The 23,191-nt window shown below is 45.3% G+C and overlaps 1 protein-coding gene across 7 annotated transcripts in view; it reads left to right on the top strand.

Annotated features, from left to right (window-relative positions):
* Nucleotides 1-404: 404 nt before the first annotated feature.
* MYB (MYB proto-oncogene, transcription factor) overlaps nucleotides 405-23,191 on the top strand; it is a 39,939-nt gene continuing 17,152 nt past the window's right edge. The window contains exons 1-8 of one of the 7 annotated variants that reach the window (XM_086927443.1): nucleotides 405-793; nucleotides 5,390-5,513; nucleotides 11,659-11,730; nucleotides 12,478-12,570; nucleotides 12,887-13,107; nucleotides 14,380-14,623; nucleotides 15,647-15,715; nucleotides 16,094-16,198. In XM_086927443.1, the coding sequence (XP_086783569.1) occupies nucleotides 681-793; nucleotides 5,390-5,513; nucleotides 11,659-11,730; nucleotides 12,478-12,570; nucleotides 12,887-13,107; nucleotides 14,380-14,623; nucleotides 15,647-15,715; nucleotides 16,094-16,198 (1,041 nt within the window). In that variant the 5' untranslated portion in view covers nucleotides 405-680. The remainder of the gene's footprint in view (nucleotides 794-5,389; nucleotides 5,514-11,658; nucleotides 11,731-12,477; nucleotides 12,571-12,886; nucleotides 13,108-14,379; nucleotides 14,624-15,646; nucleotides 15,716-16,093; nucleotides 16,199-23,191) is intronic. The other 6 variants (XM_086927447.1, XM_086927446.1, XM_086927445.1 and 3 more) reach the window with 6 other exon arrangements.

Genomic DNA, 23,191 nt, shown 5'->3' with positions numbered 1-23,191 from the left:
AGCATCCTTCGGTGAACCATGGACCACTCGACTCACCGAGCTACTTTATAAAGACGTTTTATCCGGCAACGAATGATATTTTTAATTTTTATTTTTGTATATAGTTTTTTTAATTTTAGTCTTTGTTTTTTTTTTATTTTAGTTTTGTATATGTATCTCGCTAAAACATCCGGGTTTTAGACATAAGACGGCGCTCAGCTTGCATTAGAGCCGCGCAGTGAGCGGCACCCATGTGCCTCTCTAGCAGCCACATGGTAGGGGCAGCCCCGGACACAGCGCCCTTCCTTCCACCCGCCCTCCTGTGCACGCTAGCGGCTGTGCTGCTATGGTCTCGGGTCCTGCCCCTGTCGTCCCCTCGCGCTCTCTCTCTCTCTCTTTGGCCCCGCGGCGCCCCTCCCGCACACCCCCCGGCGCGCCCGGCGCAGCAGAGCGGGGATCTGGCTGGAAAGGGCGCCTCTCCCCCGCCGGCCTCCTCCCGGGGCAGGGCCCGGCGCAGGCGCAGCCTGCCGCGGCGCCAGATTTGGCGGGAGGGGGTGTGTCCAAGGGGCTCTTTGTTTGATGGAATCTCTGTTTACAGACTTTTTTTTCAATCTTTCATCTCAACCTGTTCCCTCCGCCCCTCTCCCCTCCCTCCTCCAGCCCCCTCCTCCCAAAGGTCCTCTGCTCCGCTGCATCTCCTCATGAGAAACTTTAATTCTGGTGGCGGAGCAGCTCCTCTGAAGGCAGGCAGGCAGGCAGCACCTTCTTCCACCCCCTGCACCGCTCTCAGGATGGCAAGGCGACCCAGGAACAGGTACACGCGCACAGACCTGCTCAACGCAGCACGTGCCTCGGGCTTGCTCTTGGCAACTTTTCGGTCTCCAACACTTTTAAGATTGCGTGCTGTTTAAACGTGAAAACTTTCAGTTTTGTTTACGCATTTATTTTTTCAGTCTCTGCACTTGACGCCTGTGAACTCTTAGTGTGGTTCACTTTAAAGTTTTGGGGATTAGTTTTCTTGGTCTAGTCAATTTAATTTAAGCTAAACACCTGTGCCACTTAGGTGCGTCTTATTTTACGTGCATGCGTTTTTAAGTGTTATATTACGTTTGTACATTTAGTACTGTAAGTTTAGCATGAGGCTGTATATCCAGTGTACCTTTATTGTGTTGTTTCACATTTCTGTACTTCCACAATTGTGCTCTTATATGCGGCAGCTCTCATGTCCGTTGCACTTTAAAGTGTTGTCTGTTTTGTGCTTTTAAAATTGTTCACTTTTTGGTTTGTGCTATTTATTGTGTGACTCCTAAGTAAACTGCTCGTTGCACTTAATTGGAAAGGAAAGACAGCGGAACAGGTGCATTTGCTTTTTTGCGCGTGTGCTGCGATGCTCCGGAAAGCGTGCCTCCTTTGCGCGGAGCGGAGGCAGCTAAAGTAACCCGCAGCTTGTTGTGGAGCTGTTGCCACAGTGCCCTGGCATGGCAGCCCCGGTGCACGCGGTGTGCACTCGTTGACCCTGAAGGAGGGCAGGGCACGGCACCCCCGTGCACACGCCATCTCCTCCCCTGCGTGTCTCAGCAACAGTGCCGGCGCGGGCAAGCCCGGGGAGTACCTGAGGCTGCATACCTGCTGGAAGCGTGCAGCTAGAGCGCGTGTTTGCAGGGGATTACACCGGCATATGGCAGGCGCGCGCGGTGAGGCTCAGCGTGCGCTCAGGGCGCCAAGCGGCGCGCGGCCCGGGACCCCCATTCATTAAGCGTCTCGCGTCTGTCAGCAGGTGCTGCAGGTGGCGGGGGCGTGCGCGGGAGCTGCCTTTGGTGCTGAGGCTACTCTGCCACTCTCGGAGAGCTGTCAGCGTGCGTAGAAGGAAACATGGGAAGGGACCATGTGCCAACTTCTCTTTGAAATGCATAAAAAGAAGAGGCACTTTAGGAGACGTAAAAAAGATGATTATTGCCGGTCGGGTTACCTGGACAGCAAAAGAGCAACTGTGCCCCGTGCATTCGGCACTAGACTCCCTCAAAGGGGGTTGGTATGAAGCTGTGCGCCTGCGCCCCTGCCGCATGGCTCCGGGCGTCCAAGGTGCACATGGCACCTGCCGCCTCAGCCCGGACAGGTGCACGCGCCGGCACCTGACCCCCTCCCCCGTGCCCGGGAGCCACTCTGGGACTTTGCTTGCACCTGCCGTCATTTGCAGCGGGCACCACGTCCCGCCCTGGCACGGGGGTGCGCAGCGGCAGAGTTGAATTGTTTGTAGAGACTGAGTTCATATGCCCCTGGGCAGGCTTTTCACTGTTCAAATGCTATTTTATTGCCGTGCTGGTAGAAATGAACACTTCCTCTGGCGAATTCCAGAAAGTCTTTATAGGGGGTGGTAGAAATGTGAACATTCTGCCTAAAAGTAGGTACTGACCTTCATAAATGTAGGCGTGGGAACGACCTACCCTCACCACACACGTCTCTCAAGCTGTCAAAGTCGTCACGGAAGTCGACAGTTAATCAGAAAAGGATAGTGCACAGCAAATATTGCCTGTCCTTTTAAATTGCTCGTTATTGAAGATTTTTGCAGACACAAAAAGGTGAAGAAGACGCCTCCTATCCAGTTAAGCACTCGTTCCTTTAAATGTGTGATGTATAAAAAAAAGCCACTGCAGTAAACATGGACCTTTTTGTACTTCCAATGAGGTTGTTGTGGCCTTCATTGCATCATTTCCCGAGAGGTGGTTCCAATATACCTGCCCACGTGAGAGAAAACAGGGCGTGGTCTGAAGCGTGTACCCAATAACCCCTGACCCAGATCCCGTGTTCACACCTGGTGCATGCAGTCTTCCTAAGTGACACGTGATGGGGATCCCTTGACCCCATCCATGGCAGAGGGAGGGCAGGCACCTGTCCTGTGCACATGGTCAGATTATTACACTTATGGAAGCGGTAACTATTTTGAAGGGCCTCAGCAAACATTGACATTTTTTTCGCCTGAAAAGTCTGTGTGATGAGAAGACCGACTTGAATTCCGTTTTGTCTTTCACCAGACTAAACGGGGGCTGTCCCGTCAATTGAAAGTAGCACAGTGAAAGAAACACTCAGTCAGCATTACCAACTCCGATTCATTGCTACCCAGGCTTGGGCGTGCATAGCATAATCTCAACGTCACTAGGGCCTCAGTAACCAGGTAGCGGTCAGCCAATGCCCATCAGGGGAAAAAATGGACAGGGTGCAAAGGGGAAGACGCCCACATGCAGTCCTGGAGAAGAGGGGCGCGAAAGGGAGCCCGGGCAGTCGTGCTTGCTGTGTCTGAGATGGTGTGGCAATGTCCCACCAACCATAAGCCACTCTGCATACTGTTGCATAACAAACGTTGCTTCTGCTAACGTTAACACTTGGAAATATATTGCTGTAGAGAGCTCTAGAGCACGCGGCGGTATTGTGTTGTATAGATGAGGCTGCCAATGTGTTTAAGACCCTTTCACCAAATCTCCGATGTTGAGCGATGAAAAGTGAGCTCTAACTTGCCTAGTTACATATTTATAACAGCAAACCAAACACGTTCCTCACCATTTCCTAGCAGCCTAGGCTAAATGAAGAACATGTGGGGGGGGGAAATAGTTGCCAAATCAGCAACGTTTTTTTTTAATGCATTGATCAGTTTGAAGTTTCACTTTTCATCAGCGCCTTGCCGAGTGACACATCTGCACCTCACCGCTGTGGTAGTCATCCTGTTCCCTGGCAGGTTTCTGAAAGCATGAGCCGTGGGTCCCCGGGTCAACCCTCACAAACTTAAAAGTTTTTGGTCTGGGCCTAAGACAGAAATTACCATTGCTCTCCAGGACTTCCTCTGCCAGTGATGTGCTGTTACCAGTGAGCCACCACACATGAAGGAGAGTTGTAATGTTATTATTGTTCTGTAACATAGCCATGTTATGCTCACTTGGGGGTACTTGCGAGCAAGTGCCCAGCTGATTATATTTGCATTTGGCGTCAGAACGCAGCCTGGGTCAGCCTAGTGCTACCTACTCCTTTTGGTAGGGTACATAAACTTAAATAGAGATGTGGGGCAGATTCACAAAGGTATTTATGGATACCTGAAGTAGTACACCTGTATTCAGTACCAGGATGTTAACACATGCCCCTACAGTAAAGGAGGGTCTCCACCCTTCAGCGGTCCGCTGAATACTTTTGAGCTATTGGGGGCTGAGGAGCCCCTCTGTGCCTTCACAGGATGTGCCCCATCATTTTTTTTATTACATGACTGTGTAGTACTACATTATGTACTCAGAAATGCCTTTGTGAATTGGCCTCTGATTAGGTGCAAAAATGCCATGTTTAAGTTCTAGGGGCTAAAGTGCCAAGATTAAAGAAATTGTGAGCTACGCGAACTGTGGTGAATTCCCCTTGTGTCATACAGGACACGCGTGGGAGGTTTTCCTGCACAGGGCGCGGTGGGTCAGCGCAGCGCGAAGTCTGATTTTAAGAACAGTCCAGCCACTGAGATGGGCTTTCTCTTTCAGCGGGTTACTGTGGAAACCGTACACTGCAGGCCCGCCTTTGTCTTTACCTGAGCGTGAAGTGCGCGTGGGTGTGTTTGGTGTTCGGTCTATTTCCAAAACAACGTGATCTGCTCAGTGGCCTGGATTTAGAATCGTTCTGTACAAGTTTGTGTTGTCCACAAGTTTTCAACAACGCTGGCCCCATACGCTGTGTTTTGGTAGGCAATATTAGAAATAACACTAATAGTTATGTTTGTGTAGGTACATCCGTTGTAACTTTCATCAAGATTAATGTTAATGTATACTAATGGGGAAATCCACCTTGATACTCGATTTTCATGATGTAACAATGTCCTGCCTTTTATGTTTGTCGAAAAAAGTTCAGAAATAAAGAAAAAAAGTAATACTTCCGCCAACACTTCTCCAATTTTTTTTTTTGAGTGAAGGCATTCTTATTCTCTAAAAAACAATGCTGCCCAATTGGGCAGTGACGATGCTCCCGTTTGGGGTTCGTGTAGAAAATGTGACTGCATTAATTTGGGGGTCAAAGACACTAGCATATGCACGTGAATTGAAACCCAGCATGATTTCACTTCTCTGGGAGCACCATGCTTTAAAGCCTCACCTGTTCGGTGGCTGCCAAGTGTAATCTGTCACTGCTTTCACAGCCAGAGCAGGCCTGAACTTGCACCGCGCAGGTAAACCGGCCAGCCCTTCACTTGTATCTGTGGATACCGAAAACAGTAGAACCTGTTCGAAATCTTAGGACACCAGAATGCAGAGCAAAATCTTGCTGTGCCAGTTTTTCCTATTTTGCCTTTTGTAAAGATCTGTGTATGATTTACTGGCACTCCTCCTGGGGGGTATATGGGGTGGCGTGAACTCCCACTGCTCACTCCAGTCTCTGTTTTGTTTTCCCTCAGTATTTACAGCAGCGATGAAGACGAAGAGGAAATTGACATGTACGACCATGACCACGACTACGACGGCGTGCTCTGTAAAGGCGGGAAACGCCACTTGGGGAAGACGCGATGGACTCGCGAAGAGGTAAACGCTGCCGCGGAACTGGAGAGTGGCAAACAAACGGCGTGTGTGTTTACCCCAGGATCCGCCATTTGAAGGGTGTATCTAAGCCCTTGATCTACTATATGCCTCAGACAGCGCATCTGAGCCTTGACAACCCCTCAGGACACTTTTCACACAGTAGTGTGCTGCGAGGGTGTCCGCGGGAGGACTTGGAGGCACTCCACTCCACTGTTTGGTTATCCAATTCTGGCCCTTTGTTGTTTGAGAGTGGTTGCTAAGTGAGAAGGGAGGAGTCCTGTTTCCTACCGGAGTCAACACTCATGGCCTCTGCTTGCTTTCTCATGCACGGGGCATCTGCCAGACTCTGGTCACCGCTTGTCCCATCTAAGGTTCTCAGAAGAAATGTAGACGGCAAGTGCCACTGATGCTGGCTCCGATTGGCCCTACGGTTGCATATAAAGTACATTTTTATAATAGGGTTTGTGGGTCCTTGACTGAGAGCAACCTCCACGCGAGCAGTAAATTAAGGAAAATAGGGTTTTTTTAATTGACAGCCAATACAAATAATGTACTTTATTGTAGCGGTTGAAACTATCTTCCAATAGTCAACATTTAGCCGATTAGTGGATAATCCTCGACAAACAGAATATTTTCTCCTATCTAGTAAAACAATACTGTATGATCTGGCTAAGGAAATGCACATATACTTTGCTGATCCGGAATTTTTCTGACTAGGGTACCACCCTATCATTTCAGTCTCATAGTATATGATTTCAGAACCAGTCTTTCGAATTATCTTGATATTCCACTTCAGTTTCACAGATTATCCATTGTGATTTTTTTCCTCCAGTAAACATTTGGTTTAGAAGAGTGAAATGCAGTGCAGTTCTTTGCCCTCCTGAATTCCTTATCATACTCTTTTCAACCCAGTCCCCCGTTTTCATCATGCGCACAAGCTATCCTATTTTGGTAGCATGCCATCTGCACCAAAACCAGTGAAACGTTCAGCCATTATCGCCTGGTAATTAGAGAAACCTTTTATCCAGTTAACCAGAGTTTCCTCAATCTTTTTCATGAGACCAACTGGCCCATTCCCTGGGATGCACCCACTCTTTATTCTTTTTCGCCTCTTCCTTATCCGCGTTATCAAGTAACAAATGAAACCTATTTACATACTCCCCTTTCCAAATTTGTGTTCTCACCTGTGAAATATGCCTACCCAGCCGATCCCTGGAGGATCGCAATTTGCCCAAACCTAAACTTGATAACACTTGCGCCATAACTGTTGCTGTAGCCTCCTGCTTCTTGGCCTTGTCATCCTCCGATGTTGTGCTGGTTTTGGGAGGTTCTTGTTGGTTAATGTACCACTAGCTGCTGCTGCCCCTACTCGACATTCTGCACTCCCCCTGGTTTAGACTCTTCAACCTGTGCCACCAGCTTCCTGGCTTTTTCTAACTCATCACCCTCGTCCAACAAAGCCCCTCAGCCATCTGCTGGGGTCCAGGTTCCTGCCTTAGCTAACCAGGGAAGTACTTCTGCCAAACTGGCTACCAGATCTGAGTGTCGGGGACACCACCGGATGGGCCCTCACATACAACTAGTGTCACCTGACTCGGGTGGTTGCTGGCACCACCGGAACTGGTTGACTGCCCCGTACCTCCTGGTGAAACAACTGCTGATACTGCCCCACTCCCCCATCAGCTGGGACCTCCACCACTGGTGCGGAAGGCCCCGGAGGCTTAGTATCCAGTGATCCCGGGGGCCCCCACCCCCACTTGCTTGGCTTTAGACCATGTTGGCACCAGATGGAATGCCGCTCAAGGTGGTACCCCAGCCCGTCTGGGCCTCTCCTCAGTCCCTTCCTGCCCTTCCACTCGGCACCGTAAATCTGCTAAGGCCTACCTCAGATCATCCATCCTCTGCATCATGGCCTCCATGAACTCCTCCATTCGTGCGCGCTTTTCGCCCTTCCGTGCCTTTTGGTACCATCATGTACCAAAAGTGCTGCCACTGACACGCAAAATACGGACATCGAATAAAACTTCTACTATTTATACTAAGCAATCCACATCACAACAAACCACAGTCCGCAATACTTAGCACCACAACTTATAACGCCCCTAGCACAACTAGTTAAAGCACTATTTGCCAGTAAGCTCTACACAGCCTCAATGAAAACAAAACAGCTCCCCACTCCTTGGGACTCCAGAAGCCATTCAATGCTGTCTTATGGTTTTAAAAACAACTCCCCTGCTCTGCCAGCAATAAGCATCCTAGCACAATAAGCGCCCCTAGGGGGGAGAACAGGAAACACACCACCTCCTCCCTCACCGTAAATCTGTATGCAGCTCAGCGTGTGCCTCAGTCTGCAGCCGGAGCCACCACCGCAACACCTATAATGCGGGGCCGGCGAGTATTCACTCAGCCAGCCTGGCTCCCAGTGTGCCATGAGACCGCACTACTCAGCCGATTGTCTTTCCTTTCAAATCACCGCTGATGTTCCAGTGCTGTACCTGTAAGAAAATGAAGAAAAAGGGGGAAACTCCGTTGCATAGACTGCCTTGTGTGCAGAAACAGCTGTGAAGCGGCGAAGGAAAAGACCGTCCCGCTGCTCCACAGCCCCTTTTAATCCCTATGGAGGAAACGGTCTGTATCAGACTTGCCCCTTTGTGCCCCTGAAGCACTTGAGTGCTTCCGGGGCCAAACCGTGCCGCCCAATCAGGGCAAGAGGTGGGGTGGGTGTCGGCTGCGTCACAATGCGCACAACCCCTGCCCATCCATTGGCTCCGGAGACCGGCACAACCACCATAGGTAGGGGGGCCAGATTCCTGGTTGGCCCCTTAATATTGTACTTGGGCATCAAGGCACTCCTCTTCTGTGGAGCTCAACAGATAAGCGTGGGCCCAGTGTCGGAGAGGGCCATCCAGCTACGGTGGCCATAGGGGAGGAAGGGCACTCCATTGGGGGCACACTGGCCCATAAAAGTGGCTGCGGGAAGAAGTCGGTGGGTTACCCAGAGGTGGCTTTGGACATTCGCGTCCAAACTTTGATAGGTCAGGCTACCTCTTTTGATGTTGACCGCAGCCACTTCCTGTCTGTCAGTCATTGACCCTGCTGCTCTTCCACCGTAAAAGGACTTACCCACCCACCCTAATCCTGATTTTAGATTTTGGAAGAGTTGTTTAAATGTCTGCTTTACTGATTTGTTGTTCCGAATGTAGTAGTTTTGGTGGTATTGCGTATCTTTCTTTGTTATGTTTTGGGCAGGATGGGATCATTGTTGGCAGTAATACTTTGGATCACCTTGGCATATGCGATGTTTAGCCTTTGGGAATTTTTCAGTAAACATTTACAAGAAGGAAATGCAGCTCAGTTGCACTTTTCCCCCTCAGTGTTCCTTGTCCACGGATCCTAGCTCCAAACTTGAGCTATTTGTTTGAAACCATGGTGTTCTTGATGAAAGCATGTGTCCCTTTCTTCCAGATGTTAGCTTCTACATTTTGCATCTGAAGTCTTCTAGGAAGGTTCTTCCTTTTTCTGTCCCCCTACCTTGAGTTACAGTTGCCAGTGCTCTTTTCACACACCTACAGTACAGTAGTAGTCTAGACACTGTCTCGGCCTACAGAGCTGAATGTAGCACTTCCTCAAGCCATATGGAAAGAGCCAGTCCCTGCTTCTTTGAGACACTATTGCTAACTACCTGCAATTCATTTCACTGCTTCCTTTAGTCCCTTGACTTTGCTGCCTGTAGTCTATATCACTGCTTTTTTAGGCCCTTGACTTGTCTGCCTGTAGTCCACATCACTGCTTCCTTTAGGCCCTTGACTTGGCTGCCTCTAGTCTATATCACTGCTTTTTGAGGCCCTTGACTTGGCTGCCTGTAATCAATATCACTGCTTTTTTAAAGTATTTGTGCTGCCTGCTTGTAGTCCATATCACTGCTTTTTTGAGGCCCTTGACTTGGCTGCCTGTAGTCCATGTCACTACTTTTTTGAAGTCTTTGTGCTGGCTGATTTTAGTCCATGTCACTGCTTATTTGAGGCACCTGCACTGATTACCTGTAGTTCATGTTGTCGTGTAGGTGGCATTCTGATGCTCTAAAAATTTCCCAAATCGGTCATTCTGTTTCATGACAGTCAGTGGACGAAAGGTAGATTTATTGGTTTGAGAAACAATCCTACCTCCTGCAATTTACTCATGTATGTCTTGCAGCAGATGCATTAACTCGCGGATAAATCTGTGCCCTGCTGTTTGCACTGGCTTCCGGTGTGGCTCTCTATTCAGTCAAAATGGAAGGGTTAGCGGCAAGTGTCCTCTAAGTTTTAGTATTATTATTACTTCATGGACATTTTTGTGGATCCGGGTACATGCTTAAAAATGTTGTGGTTGCGACAGACTTAGCCAGTCAACATCTCTTCGTTTTTAACTGACAAATACCTGGATAGGAGCTTGAATCTCTGAAAGTCTTCATTTGTCTTCTGTGGAGCATAGTCTTGTTTTGCCACCTGTGAAAAGCATTTACACTTTCTGTCGCCTTTTGATATGCGGATCGCTATCAGCACAGGGATATCTATTGCCCTCAGGCTTTCAATCACAAATTCATCCACATCTTTTACATGCCAGTTTCAGGCATACCTTTGAAAGAACACTGAATGAGAACATATTCTTTAATATCTAGCTATAAAACCCCATCTAGGTCATGGGTGAAATCTGTGCTTTCTGCATTGGTTCTGAACACTTGAACATTTTAAGCTGGCATCACATGTAACCGTGTTTTGGAGAGTGTAGTGTTCATCATTCTTACAACCTCTTGGGACTGAAGCCTTGGTGTGTTATGGGTCACTTGCAATCCATGGTGACTTGGTTGGACGAGTTGAGTAGCTTCCTATGTCTCTTTGCTTGATGGGTGGCCTTCTGGGTGACTGGTTTGGCGCATGGACTCCTGTGTCTTCAGTGGTGGGTGGTGCTCTCATCTTTAGTGGTGGGGGGGTGCTCTCGGTGTCTTGCTGTTTGGTGGTGTCTTGGTTGACTGAGTTGGCTTGGTGTTGCCCTGTTGGCTGGGCTATATATGTGAGTCTGAGGTTGCTGATATCCTGGATAAATGGATTGGGTATATGGTATCCTGTGTGAATGGGGTGGGTGTGGGGCATAAATTTGTTGCATTGAAACCTCAATCATTTCTGCAGCCTTCCCCAACAATGTGCTTGAATGAGCCATCATGTTTGTTTTTTAATATGTTCTTCATGCACTGATACCAAAGTAATCCCCTTTTTCGGCTTGACAAGTCAAACATCCAGTAATGCATAAGGCCCAGGGTAACTTTGTAAGGTGAGGTGTTCTTTTCCAGGAAGATAAGCGGTTACCATCCTTTGTGAGATGTTTTGGTCCATATATTTTAAAGCTAGAACCAATAAAGTGGTCTCAGGTCTTCATGCTCCCATGCCAAATAATGCATATACAAGTGTATCAGACATGTTGGAGCAGCTTAATATGCAGATTTGGGGCTCTTTCAGACATGAGCACTTCTTCAGAGTATTTATTTTCTTGTAAAACCATATTAGTTAAAACATAGTACAATTGTTTTGCGTTGGCTGTACACAAGACCCACATTTGTAAAGAAATAATGGCAATTTTACCAAGAGGCCAAGATTTTGTTTTGGAAATTACGAAGCCACGGTTGTTCTGTGGGAGGGGGTTGGATCTAGGGGTTCACTTGTGAGTGCTATCAGCGTTTGCAAATTTTGTTTCTGAAACTATATATAAGTTCAAACCAAAACAACAAAAAGTGCATTGCAAGATGTAATGGGGAAGATCAAATAAATCAGAAGTGGAATCTATGTTTAAGAATAAAGCTAATGAAATAGGTCACCACGGTGTATATTGCTATAATTAAAAGCAAACCCTAACAATCTATGGATTCTTTGTTTCATCACTTAAACCACAAATTTCTGCATTAAGATCCCCAAAGCCTTCCAAGTGTGCACTTATTTTTAAATACAAAATTAATTAATGTGCAGGCTTAAGAGGCAGCCTCACCAAACCGCTCCTAACGAGTCAGCTGAGATGGTGGGATGGGATTGGCTGCAAAGCCTTCCCGGACAGTGAAAGATGCATCAAAAGTAAAGAATGACTGGCAGAGTAATAGGGTTTTCTTTCCACGTCTCAGGATGAGAAGCTAAAGAAACTAGTGGAGCAGAATGGCCCCGAAGACTGGAAAGTTATTGCCAGTTTCCTTACTGTAAGTGGAGATGATTGTGTATTTCTGTGTGTTGTGTCTCATGGTAGTTATGACATGTTTGCGCTACCTTTTTGCCGCATTGGTAGGATTGGCGGTGCATGGCACTGACCCTATTCCCCCACCATCTTTGCTGAGGAGTTAAGGGTTGGGAGGTGCGGTGATTCATGGGCTGCATCAGTTTTCTTTGCTTCTACTGGACAAACAGCCTCTGCTTTTATGTAACTTGAGAAACATTGTTAGAAGCCTGCTTTTTTGTTGAATGTCTTCTACTTGTTTATTATGTATATGGTTTGTGCTCTCTGTGTTGTGTAACAAACTGCATATTTGGGTCGGTGAATGAACCGAAGGGGAGTGGATAATGGAAGTTGTAATAAGAGGGTTGGCAGACCTTTGGTATTCAGGTAGCCCATCGGTTGGCAGAATAAAGATTTCCAGCCACAAAATGGCAGCTCCTTTCACTCACATGTGTAGGAAAATAAGATTTCGCATGGGCATGGTTTGTGCAGACAGTCCCATGTCTCCCTGGGTACCATGTCTGCCAACTTTAGCTGAGTCTGCAACTTCTTATTGTAAGGGTTTTGCTTTTGGGGTTTCTGTTGAGCAGTAACATAGCAGCCTCCCTGTTTGTGTGTTTAGTCCAGCACAGGTTATGACGTTGTAGATTGTTATCGCAAAGACATAAAACGTCGCACATCTTCAGTATGAGGCAATGAATTCATGCGTGCTTTTCTCCCCTTGTACAATTAGAACCGGACCGATGTCCAGTGCCAACACCGATGGCAGAAGGTACTGAACCCGGAGTTGATCAAAGGGCCATGGACCAAAGAAGAAGATCAGCGGGTAAGGGTCTATCAAATAGTTCCGGCCCCAAAGCAGGGGTGGAAAATAGAAATATTACATTGTACTCAAGAAAGAGCTAACAGTGGGTCTGGAAGTACTTGGATGTGTTATGGAAGTGTTTGGATTATTAATTGGTGAAAGAGGGCCTTGACCCTACAAGGTGTTGCAGAGATAAGGTGTGAAAAAACACTCAAAACAATCAGTAGGTTCCCAAAAAGACTGCTGTATGCTATGCTTCCTGTTCAGCGTTTGCCCCTGTAGGAGGGTGCTGGGTGGCAATTGTTTTTCTTGACAGCTTTCCTGTCTTTGTTTGAAGGTGATCGAACTGGTGCAGAAGTATGGGCCGAAGCGGTGGTCTGTCATTGCCAAGCACCTGAAAGGAAGGATCGGGAAGCAGTGTAGGGAGCGATGGCACAACCACCTTAACCCCGAGGTGAAAAAGACCTCCTGGACCGAAGAGGAAGATCGCATTATTTACCAGGCACACAAGCGACTCGGAAACCGATGGGCTGAAATTGCAAAGTTACTACCTGGGAGGTAAAGTATACACCAGTGCAAAACAGACAGAACATCTTAAGTTCTAATATCTGAGGATGAAATCCATTTTGAAGCCTGCTTAGATACAAGTATCCCATTGTATTGTATGTAAAAGTAGCAGATCTAAAGTTTCTTTAGATAGAGTTTCCCCTTTTTAGCACAATACAGGACACCGAAAGGGAGATTTTAGTTTACGTGTTCGTTTTTGTGCTTTCTTCTGTTTTTATGAGTTTTGACTATCATTGGAAATCAAAAGGGTTTTTTTAAATCTCACATTTTAAGAGCTTTTGAATCACTCCTTTCATGTATAAGTGAATTTGTCGGTAGAAGCTCTGTAGTTGGTATAGATTTGGATATATTTTATATGTGTATCCTTTAATGCCATATGATCTTTTACATCGAGGTTAAAGGTGACCGTGTAATACCTTTCAAAATACTCTGCCCGTGATGCTATGTACTGCCTGGCGTCTTAAATTAGAAGTCTCTTATGTGCCTGAGAGTCACCACTTACTACAGGTCTCTTGATTGTTTCCAAATTTCCACTTACATAGTCAATGGCTGCTTTCTCATTAGATACCCTGTTGATTGTGGTGAACATATGAGCATGTTGTGTATGTCTCTCAACTATTGTTTGTTGAATTAGTACCACGCTGGAAAGGAGATTCGACAAAAATACATGAAATAGGACGTCAAACATTAATTCTGCATTTAGAGCCTAATCGACTAGCTTGAGTTGAGCAAGAAAGATCACTATCATTTGCTCACATTGGAGTTGACGATGCAGTGAACACAGCTTTCAAGAGTCTTTGGATAGTTAAACTCCCATCAAAAAGTTTTAGGGGGCAGGGAGTTTTGCTCATGACGTGGCATTTCTTCCACCCTGCCCATGACAGCTAAGCACCTAATGGGCAGGTGTACAAGGGAAAAGAAAATATGTACTAGTTGCCCTTGTTGCCAGTGTCAGCAGGCAAGACCAGTCATTGTGAGAACTAAACAATCCTCCCTTCCACCCCTCTTGGGTTGTATCTAGAGAAGAGAGGTGAACGCTTAATGGTGGTGGATTGTGCACCCTCTGTGTTGTTTGTTGATACTCATAAAATAGAGGCTTGAGAGCTGCGTTGGACGCGCAGAACATGTTATAATCCCGTAAACAAGGCTGTGGGAGATCTTCTTTGTTGGAAGGTCTATAGATATACGTTCAAGTCCATCAGAGGTTTTGGCTTATAAGACTGCAAACTAATGTTTGTTTTTCTGTTTAATGATCCTGCACAGGACAGATAATGCTATCAAAAACCACTGGAATTCTACCATGCGTCGAAAAGTGGAGCAAGAAGGTTATCTGCAAGAGTCCGCCAAAGCCAGCCAGGCCCCAGCAGCCACAAACTATCAAAAGAGCAATCACTTGATGGGCTATGCCCACACTCCAGTGTCTGCACCGCACCCTGTAGCCGCCCATCCCCGAGTCAACAACAGCTGCAGCAGCTACTCCTACTACCATGTTTCAGAACAACAAAACGTAAGTGTGTAGTTTTTTTTACATTAGTTGGCTTGTGGAGTAGCACCGAATTGTTTGACTGCATTGCACCCCTTGTTTATGCGGTTGCAGCTGAGTTCTCTGCTGCGTTCAGCACCACTTTCCCCATTCACTTAGTGGGGTTGACAACACAGACATAGTTCCAGGTCTCTGCCGTATGATCAAGAGAAGCAGAATGACCATTGTTTTAATAGGGATCGACCCTCTCAGCCATTAACATTCGGTTATTTTCACCTACACTTTTATTTATTTATTTTTTTTTTTGTCTGAAAGATACCCACATTTTTCACTTCAGATGACTGAAAAGGTATGCAATTGTCAATTTTTTGCACTTACATCACATTTGCAAAAGGCCACAATTTAGGGGACTTTAGCTGGAGTCCATCGATACACTTCCTGCTTTGTGCACATTGTTTCCGAGAGTTGTTTTTAATGCTCTGACTTTTTCTGGAATGTTTTCTGACGCTTGTCGCCAGGTTTCGCATGTAACACAGATGTGTTTGTTATCTCCACCTCAATACTCAACACTTTCTTTAGACCCCTACTACCCACAGCTAGTCATATCTATTACAGCATAGACTGCAGGCTCTGTAAAACCTAGCCAGCTTTTTCTGTTTGCTCAACCAGGAATGCTCCAAGCATATGCAGCCTGGCCCCCTTCACCTTTTCCGAATCCACGCCAATTGACATGTCACGTGGACAGTACCACTCACCATGCACCATCCCCGAGCCCACAGCCATACTGATAGACAACTTGGTCTACTAACTGTTTTTGCTTTTATGTAATTTACTTTCGAGCCTCGCATCAAAAGACTTTGTCCGCAACACCTTTGTTCACTTACAGAAAAAAACTGATCTTTTAATCTTGAAGATTACTAAATTGCTTCATGTAGAAGTAGACATCAAGTACCACATACAGGGACGAGAGGGAGTTGTTATAGAACCTGGTGATGGTGGCTTGTCTTGACCATTGTGTTGTTTTTTTCCAATTCTTTCTACACGCAGGCTCCATATCCAGTAGCGCTGCATGTAAATATCGTGAGCGTTCCCCAGTCCGCCACTGCGGCTGTCCAGGTAAATAAATACAACACGGTTGCTTGGGTGGGATCATTAATGGGGCTGGAGGGAATCATGCACAAGTTGTATATTATGCAGTATTGTTCAGACCCTTAGAACCCAAACATGTCCAGAGGGGGAGGAGGTTTAAGCACTGAGTGAACTGAAAGCTACAAGGGAATTAAAAAAATATAAATAAGCAAATTACCCCTACCATAGCAGCAGTAATCTAACATCTGACAAGAATAATTTGTAATCTGAGATTAGTGACACTGGCGTTATTTAGTTAACATAAGGAAACCTGGCTGACACTTGCCTTCAGCCTCCAGGCACATTGTAGCGCCAATGTGGCAAATTAACCCATATGTTCTTTTTTCTGGTATATTTTGCGTTCAGAGACACTATAATGACGAAGACCCAGAAAAAGAAAAACGAATAAAGGAGTTGGAGATGCTTCTCATGTCTACAGAAAATGAGCTGAAAGGACAGCAAACGCTACCAGTAAGGAATCCATTTGCTTTAGTGTAAAGATGACTGCTATTAATGATTATATTATGTTTGCCCATGTTTCTACAGTACTAAAATTGTTTACACTACGTACTGCCCAATGGCTTAGGAGAAAAGGAAATTGACATGCATTTGCCTAAAAGCATGTGTGTCACACAATTGGGGTCAATTGTTCAGGATTCCTAAATTCCAAAACACAGGCTCAAAAGAGATTGTAATTATGATGTCGTAACCACTTTTCACCTGCTATGTGGTGGATGTGATATAATAAGATAGCTTCTCAGCTGTTTATATAGATGATGCGTTATTTTTGCATATAGAAGGGCGCTGTATGATGTGGATATATCTGAGGTTAGCCTGGCTGAATGCCTCTCAATACTGCTGACTGTTAAAGAATCCCGGCCATGTTGACTCCATTTCATCTTCATACAAAACTAATATAGGAAACAGGTGGTAGCCCGAGCATTTTTCAACCATTCAAGCTAACGTGTACTTGAAACCACTACTTGCCACTACTATTTTCTGCTAGCATTTTGAAGTGTCTCCTGTTGCATGACCCGGCTGAAATGATGGGATTCTGTTTATGTGGCCCTTCATGGAACTGATGCAAACTGTATTTATAGATAGGGAACAGAGAGGAACAAGGCAGGATATACAAGTGGTAGCGAGTACTCTAGATCCACAGATTATTAAAGCTAAATCCAAGTTCAAAGTTTTTTGATATTGCATTAAGGTACATTTCAGATGGATTACTTGTTCCCAGAAAATTATGTTGCAAATGTATGTATGTATGCATTTATATTTTCACAGGAAAAACAAGGGTTAAAGGGAGGTTAGTGCTAGGTGCTGAACTGATATAAGAGCTAAACTGAAGTAAACCCACTGAAGTTTAGTCTACTAACCATAACTTTTGCCTCCATCATACACTACTTATGACCTCACATATTACGACACTCATGACATGTTATATGATGTCACTGCCATCGCTGATATCTGAATTAACATTAATGATGACATCACTGATGAAAAAAAGCAATTATTGCGACAGCGACCCATCAGGTTTGTGGACTTGCAGTAATTCAACAAGCTACACCAGCGCCCAATTTTCTTTCATCAATCAAGTAGTAATGTGTATAACCTTTGACCACATGCTGAACATATAACATATCTGTAAGTCAAGCACATTTTGTGGATGGTACCCTCTTTGTACTGATATTAACCCACCAAACAAACAAAAGGCCTCCATAGACTTAAATGACGTAAACCTTCAACACCCTTCAAAAAAGAGTTTATATTCTTCTCACCCTAACTGAATCAGCTTCTTTTGCCACTGACAGGACACCATCCTCCAGGCCCCAATAGACAAATACACTATATACATTACTAAGATGAGCCTAATGGCATACAACCTTAGAGCCATGCTTACAGCCCCAGTGTGATTTAAGCGACCTCTATGTTGGCCATCCCTATATTCTACATTATTCAACGATGTCTAATGCCTCAAAATAATGAGGGAAAATCTAGAAATAAACATTCACACTTTATAAATGTCCCTATTTGATAAAATGTGTTTAAAGCACTGTATTACAACTATATAACCTGGGCACATGCCCAGGCATCCATTGATGGATAATCTATTGACAACATAAGCTTTGGCATTTCTTACAGATTTTTTGAGACAATTTTTAGCTTTAAGCCACAACCCACTTTGAAACCTTCTATTGCAACCCATATAAGGTGCACCCAGACTTTACCTTGTTCAACATGGAGTAGTAGTTGAATCCAAAAAGTTACTGGTTTGTAAATAGTGCACCAATTAACTTTCAATATGCACAACCATACTTGTCTTCAGGGCTTACACTGTTTCCATTCTGTGCACACAAACGTGTGCACACAGTAACTATGCGGTATGACTATAAGCCTTTTACTAACAATTGTCTTCTTAAAGGTCCAGGCCTTGTTCTCAGGGCCACTGAAATAGTGCAATTGTGTGGCTGCAGCATTTCGTTCCATTAGTGTAGATTTGTCAAATTAATCAATCATATGCTAAACCCGTTCCGTGCTCCCGTCAACCGTTGGCCGACGGGAGCATTACCTCGTTGGCCGACAGAGCCGCGCCCACTCAATAGAACGCCCACATTGCGGCGGAAAACCGCCGCAGTTAAGGCGTTTAATAATCAGCACAATTTAACAAAAAAAATGTTTCTGGCTTAAACGGTTCTAAAGTTTAGAAAAACGCAGTAACACGTGTTGCAGTGCAGCGGAAAGTCATTTGCAAAGGTTGACTGACCTTTCTGTTGCATATTGCTATATTTGGTTGTTAAACTGAACTAACGAGGTGCAGCCTGTCCAGACAGTGTTTATAAGTGTAAAAATGACAAATGAAGTAATTTTATCACGAAATGTTCCACAATATGCTGGATAATTTACCTTTTCTAGCTGCATAATTTACGCAACCTTACCTCATGATTTGGCCCTCTCATGCTGCATAATTGCAGTGGCCAAACTTGTACCCAACCCACTTCCCTGCTGCTGCAAACCGCCTTCCGCTGTGTGCAGCATTCGGTTCACCCTGAGCCCAGCCCACTCCAGGCATCCAACCCACAGGCCTATGGCCTGCTCAGAGTGACTTGCCGCTGGATCGGGCCTCTGACAGACCCTTTTTAGGTCTAGCCTAGACCCAGCACGTGTGTTCTGCTCTGCGAGGCATGCTGTAATCTGCCTGTGGCCTTTGAACACACCCGCCACACGCCCACCACTTTTCATTGGTTGCTTGCTGTGCCTTTACTGATTCTATAGTTTTCGTTGGTGAAAAGTGTGCCTTTGGCCCGCCTTGTGGGTGTTTTGTTCCCGCCCTGGTGACTGCTGCTGCTACACGGATCCTTTTAGTATGGACCATATGTTTTCTTTAACTGCACTTTTTTTTCACTCCCTTAATTTCTGTTTGAGCACGCAACAGCTCACAGTGCTCAGCGCTTCAATTATCCGTACTCAGGACTGAATTATTAAGTGGTGATTAATGACTCAAGAGGTTCGTACTCCTACTATGTCGGTCTCATCCAGACACGGAACAGATCCTGCACCAGCTGGTTATTGGTTTCCTGCTTCTCTGTTACCGTACCGCTAAACAAGAAAGAAGAGCTTTAATGGTCAGTTTTTAGGGCACGTAGTCTGCAGTTCCTAGAGGCCGCTCTGCTCCTCCGTTGTTGCCTCTCAGACTCTACAGGCACCTCAGTGTCTGTGTGTGTTAGTCCCAATTTTATTGCACTTGTGATAGCATTTGTGTACATTGGTGTGAATGATATTTTTGACCCTCCCACTCCTCTGTTCGTGCTGCTTCTGCCCCTCCCAACCCCATCGATTCCGCTTCTTCCCCTCCGACCACCGGTCCATTTGGCTTCTGCCCCTTCCAACCCCTGGTGCATTTGGCTTCTTTCACCCTCTTCTATGTTACTACTTCTTCCCCCTCTACCCAAATTGGAAAAATGAAAGGATCAATAGATCGCCCATAGGCAAGACCTATTGGCTTTGCCGCTGCTTGTTTTCCCTGTTACCGGCATGGGTATCTCAGTACCTATGGAGGTACCTCGTTAAGTACCACGGCACTAGGAATTGGTACCACCGGGTAGCCCACTAACCACATTTTTGTAGTTTTTTTAAAATTTTGACTTTACAGGGGCTTCCTTTTTAGGAGCCCCCAAATGGCATTGGGGACCAGGTTCTCACATCCTGCCTCCTTATGGGGCCTATGATTTTTTTCAGTTCTTAGGAACATTGTACCAGAGTCCTCTAATGGCGTACACAACATATTCTCCAGGTTGTCTCAGGGCAGATCTGGACACCGGCGTTCCACATATTTATAACTTTTTCACAGCGTTAACCCTGTCATACGAACCACAAGCACCTTTTGCTATGCTATATTTTCAAAGACAACTGCACAATTGCAAATACACCAAATAACAAAAAGCATGATTTCTTAGTAAAGTTCTTACTTTTTGCCAAATTTTGTGTAATTCGTTCAGCCATTTTTTTTGCATCAGAGAGCCAATTTTTCTATGGACATTAAGATGTAAAATTGCACTTTTGGGATCCCTGCCCCTCTTTTTCTTGGCCCCACTTCACGGCTTGGTACAAAGTTTGCCATGAAGGAGTGAAAATGGATGAACTTTGTTTTTGTAAATCTTTGTGCAGATTCGTTAAATGATAATAGTTACTAAAGAAACATAAAACTTCTTTCTACTGGAAGCTGATCTAGCTATAAAACTAGACATTGGTGGCTGACACCGTGTTTTATAAATACCCCTGACCTTACAAAGAAGAGCCTGACTGTGAATTGTGATGTGGAGATGTGAAGCCCCACTGAGTGCCTTATGTAATGACCTCAAGATCTTAGTTGATTTCCCACCTTTTGATTTATAGGACTGGGGATATTTTATTTTTAATAAAAGTTGCTGGTGATTTTCTGTTTCATTACATCTCACATTAACACTCGTGTAAACTGTTCTAATGGTGGGTTCTGATTTCTGTGTAGATGAATCAGTGTATTGGCACTAGTACAAATAGGGTGACCTTTAAATTGCAGTTAACATTTTTTTGAAGCATTTTAAAATATAGGTTTTCCTGTGTTAGAATAAATGTGATGTCCCAGGTAGTCTAATAGAAAAGGGATTGATGCTTTAATGTGAGCGTTGCAGCACCTCATCTCTTACGTATATGTAGACGCACCCTTTTACCCTCTGGGTGTATGTGCATGGCTTTAATGTTGTACCTTTTTATCATGGCGGGGGTTGTAAAATCTCTTCTTTAAAGCAGTTAGCGTAAATGCTCAAATAGCAAAGCAGTGTTAGCATTATTGCATCAAAATGTCCGAATGAATTGATCAGTTTAGTCAGTGCTTTAAATGGGAAAAAGTGCAGGTACTCCTTAAAATGAGCTAGAGGTGTAGTGGGGGGCGGGGCTAAAGGCAAGACATGATGATACTTCATGACTTCTATATTAGTTGCAGCACAGACCAAAACACATGAGAAATGTGTTTAAATAAACTAAGCAAGTTAACTCATTACACAAAATGAAAGAGAAATGCTATAATATGTTAACATTTCCTTTTTTGCAATAGATGCACCTTCTTAATGCCATACTGTTATTAGCTGTTTGGCACAAAACCATAGATTTTTCAGCACATGAGTAGGAAGAAACTGAAAATACCCCCACGTCGCACCAAAGCTCTTTTGGCACCAAGCAAATGAAGCAAATCATCATGACCCTCCTCAGAAGATAACTCTTGTCTCTTCCATAGATCTATCCTTTCATCCTACCATTTACCTGCTGATGTCCGCCATTTAACCTTTACATTCTGTCGTCTATTCTTTCTTTCATCCATCATTCAGTTTTTCACCATTCCGTCTGTCCTCCCATCATATCCAAACCTATCTATCCATCCAACTCAAAACCTAGCCATTCATCCTTTCACTCATCCATCTCTTTATCCACCCTTTCGCTCATTCATCAATCCATTCGCTCATATGTTCATCAACCCTTTCACTCCTTTATGCCCTCCGCCCTTTCCTCAATCCCTCCTTTCACTCATCCATCCTCCACCACTTTCATCTTCCCTCCCTTTCATTCATCCATCCAATCTTTCACTTATCCACTCATCATCCGCCCTTTTATCCAATGAACCACCCTCTTTCACCCAGCAATCCATGCTTTCACTCATCTATCCATCTATACATCCGCCCTTGCTCACTCACTCACTCATCCATCCACACACTCACCCACTGAAAATACCCCCACTTCGACCCAAAACTCATATGGCACAATATAAATGAAGCAAATCATCATGACCCTCCCCAGAAACCCTCCCCAGAAGATAGCTCTTGTCTCTTCCATAGATCTATCCATTCGTTCTTTCATCCTACCATTTACCTGCTGATGTCCGCCATTTAACCTTTACATTGTGTCGTCTGCTCAGTCTTTCATCCATCATTCTTTTTTCACCATTCGTTCTGTCCACCCTTCATATCCAAACCTATCTATCCATCCATCTATCTCTAAACTTATCCATTCATCTTTTCACTCATCCATCTCTTTATCCACCCTTTCGCTCATTTATTAATCCTTTCGCTCATCTATCCTCAACCCTTTCATTCCATCCACCCTTTCACTCAATCCCTCTTTTCACTCATGCATCATCCACCCTTTCATCCATCCTCCCTCCATTTCATTCATTCATCCATCCAATCTTTCACATATCCACCCATCATCCGCCCTTTTATCCAATCATCCACCCCCTTTCACTCCTCCATCTATTCATTCATCCATCCACCCTTGTTCACTCATCCATCTGCCCTTTTATCCAACCATCCACCCCCTTTCACTCCTCAATCTATTCATTCATCCATCCACCCTTGTTCACTCATCCATCCATAACATTCACACTATCAATACAACGTTCATTGCCTCATCAGGTTCTCCATGAAAGTTGTGACTCGTTGTATCATGCTCTTTTTGACTACTCCCTCAGAAACCTCTGTCATCTGACACTTGTTTGCACGAATGCGCAGGATAGTGTGGCTGTGATTGACAGCACAGGGCCTGAACGGAACCTGCTCTGTCAAGCACAGCGTGATTGTGAGCACCTGGACATTATTCAAATGAGCCCCTGCTGAATAGCTCAGCAGGGGCTCAGATCGGGGCTGCAGAAGCGGCGCCTTGGTTGCCAGACACACTTCCACTCACTTCCACTCCGGCTCACCAGCACAGCCAATGAGCCTTACTTTTCGTGAGTACCGGTACTCTCCACGGCAGTAGAGAAGTGCCGGTACTCAGAGTGATACATCCGAGAAGTGCTGGTACTCAGTACCGGTGAATACCGGCCCATTTAAAGCACGGAGTTTAGTGGACAAATTATAAATACTGAGAGACACTTCCCCCCTCGCGATCAATATGCTCTTAATTGTTGCAAGAGAAGGCAAACTTTCCAGAGAT

This window comes from Lissotriton vulgaris, chromosome 6, assembly GCF_964263255.1.
Source record: "Lissotriton vulgaris chromosome 6, aLisVul1.2, whole genome shotgun sequence".
In the NCBI taxonomy this organism is placed as follows: domain Eukaryota; kingdom Metazoa; phylum Chordata; class Amphibia; order Caudata; family Salamandridae; genus Lissotriton; species Lissotriton vulgaris.
Note: the sequence above shows the minus strand (reverse complement) of the source record. Positions and strands in the feature narration are given on the sequence as shown.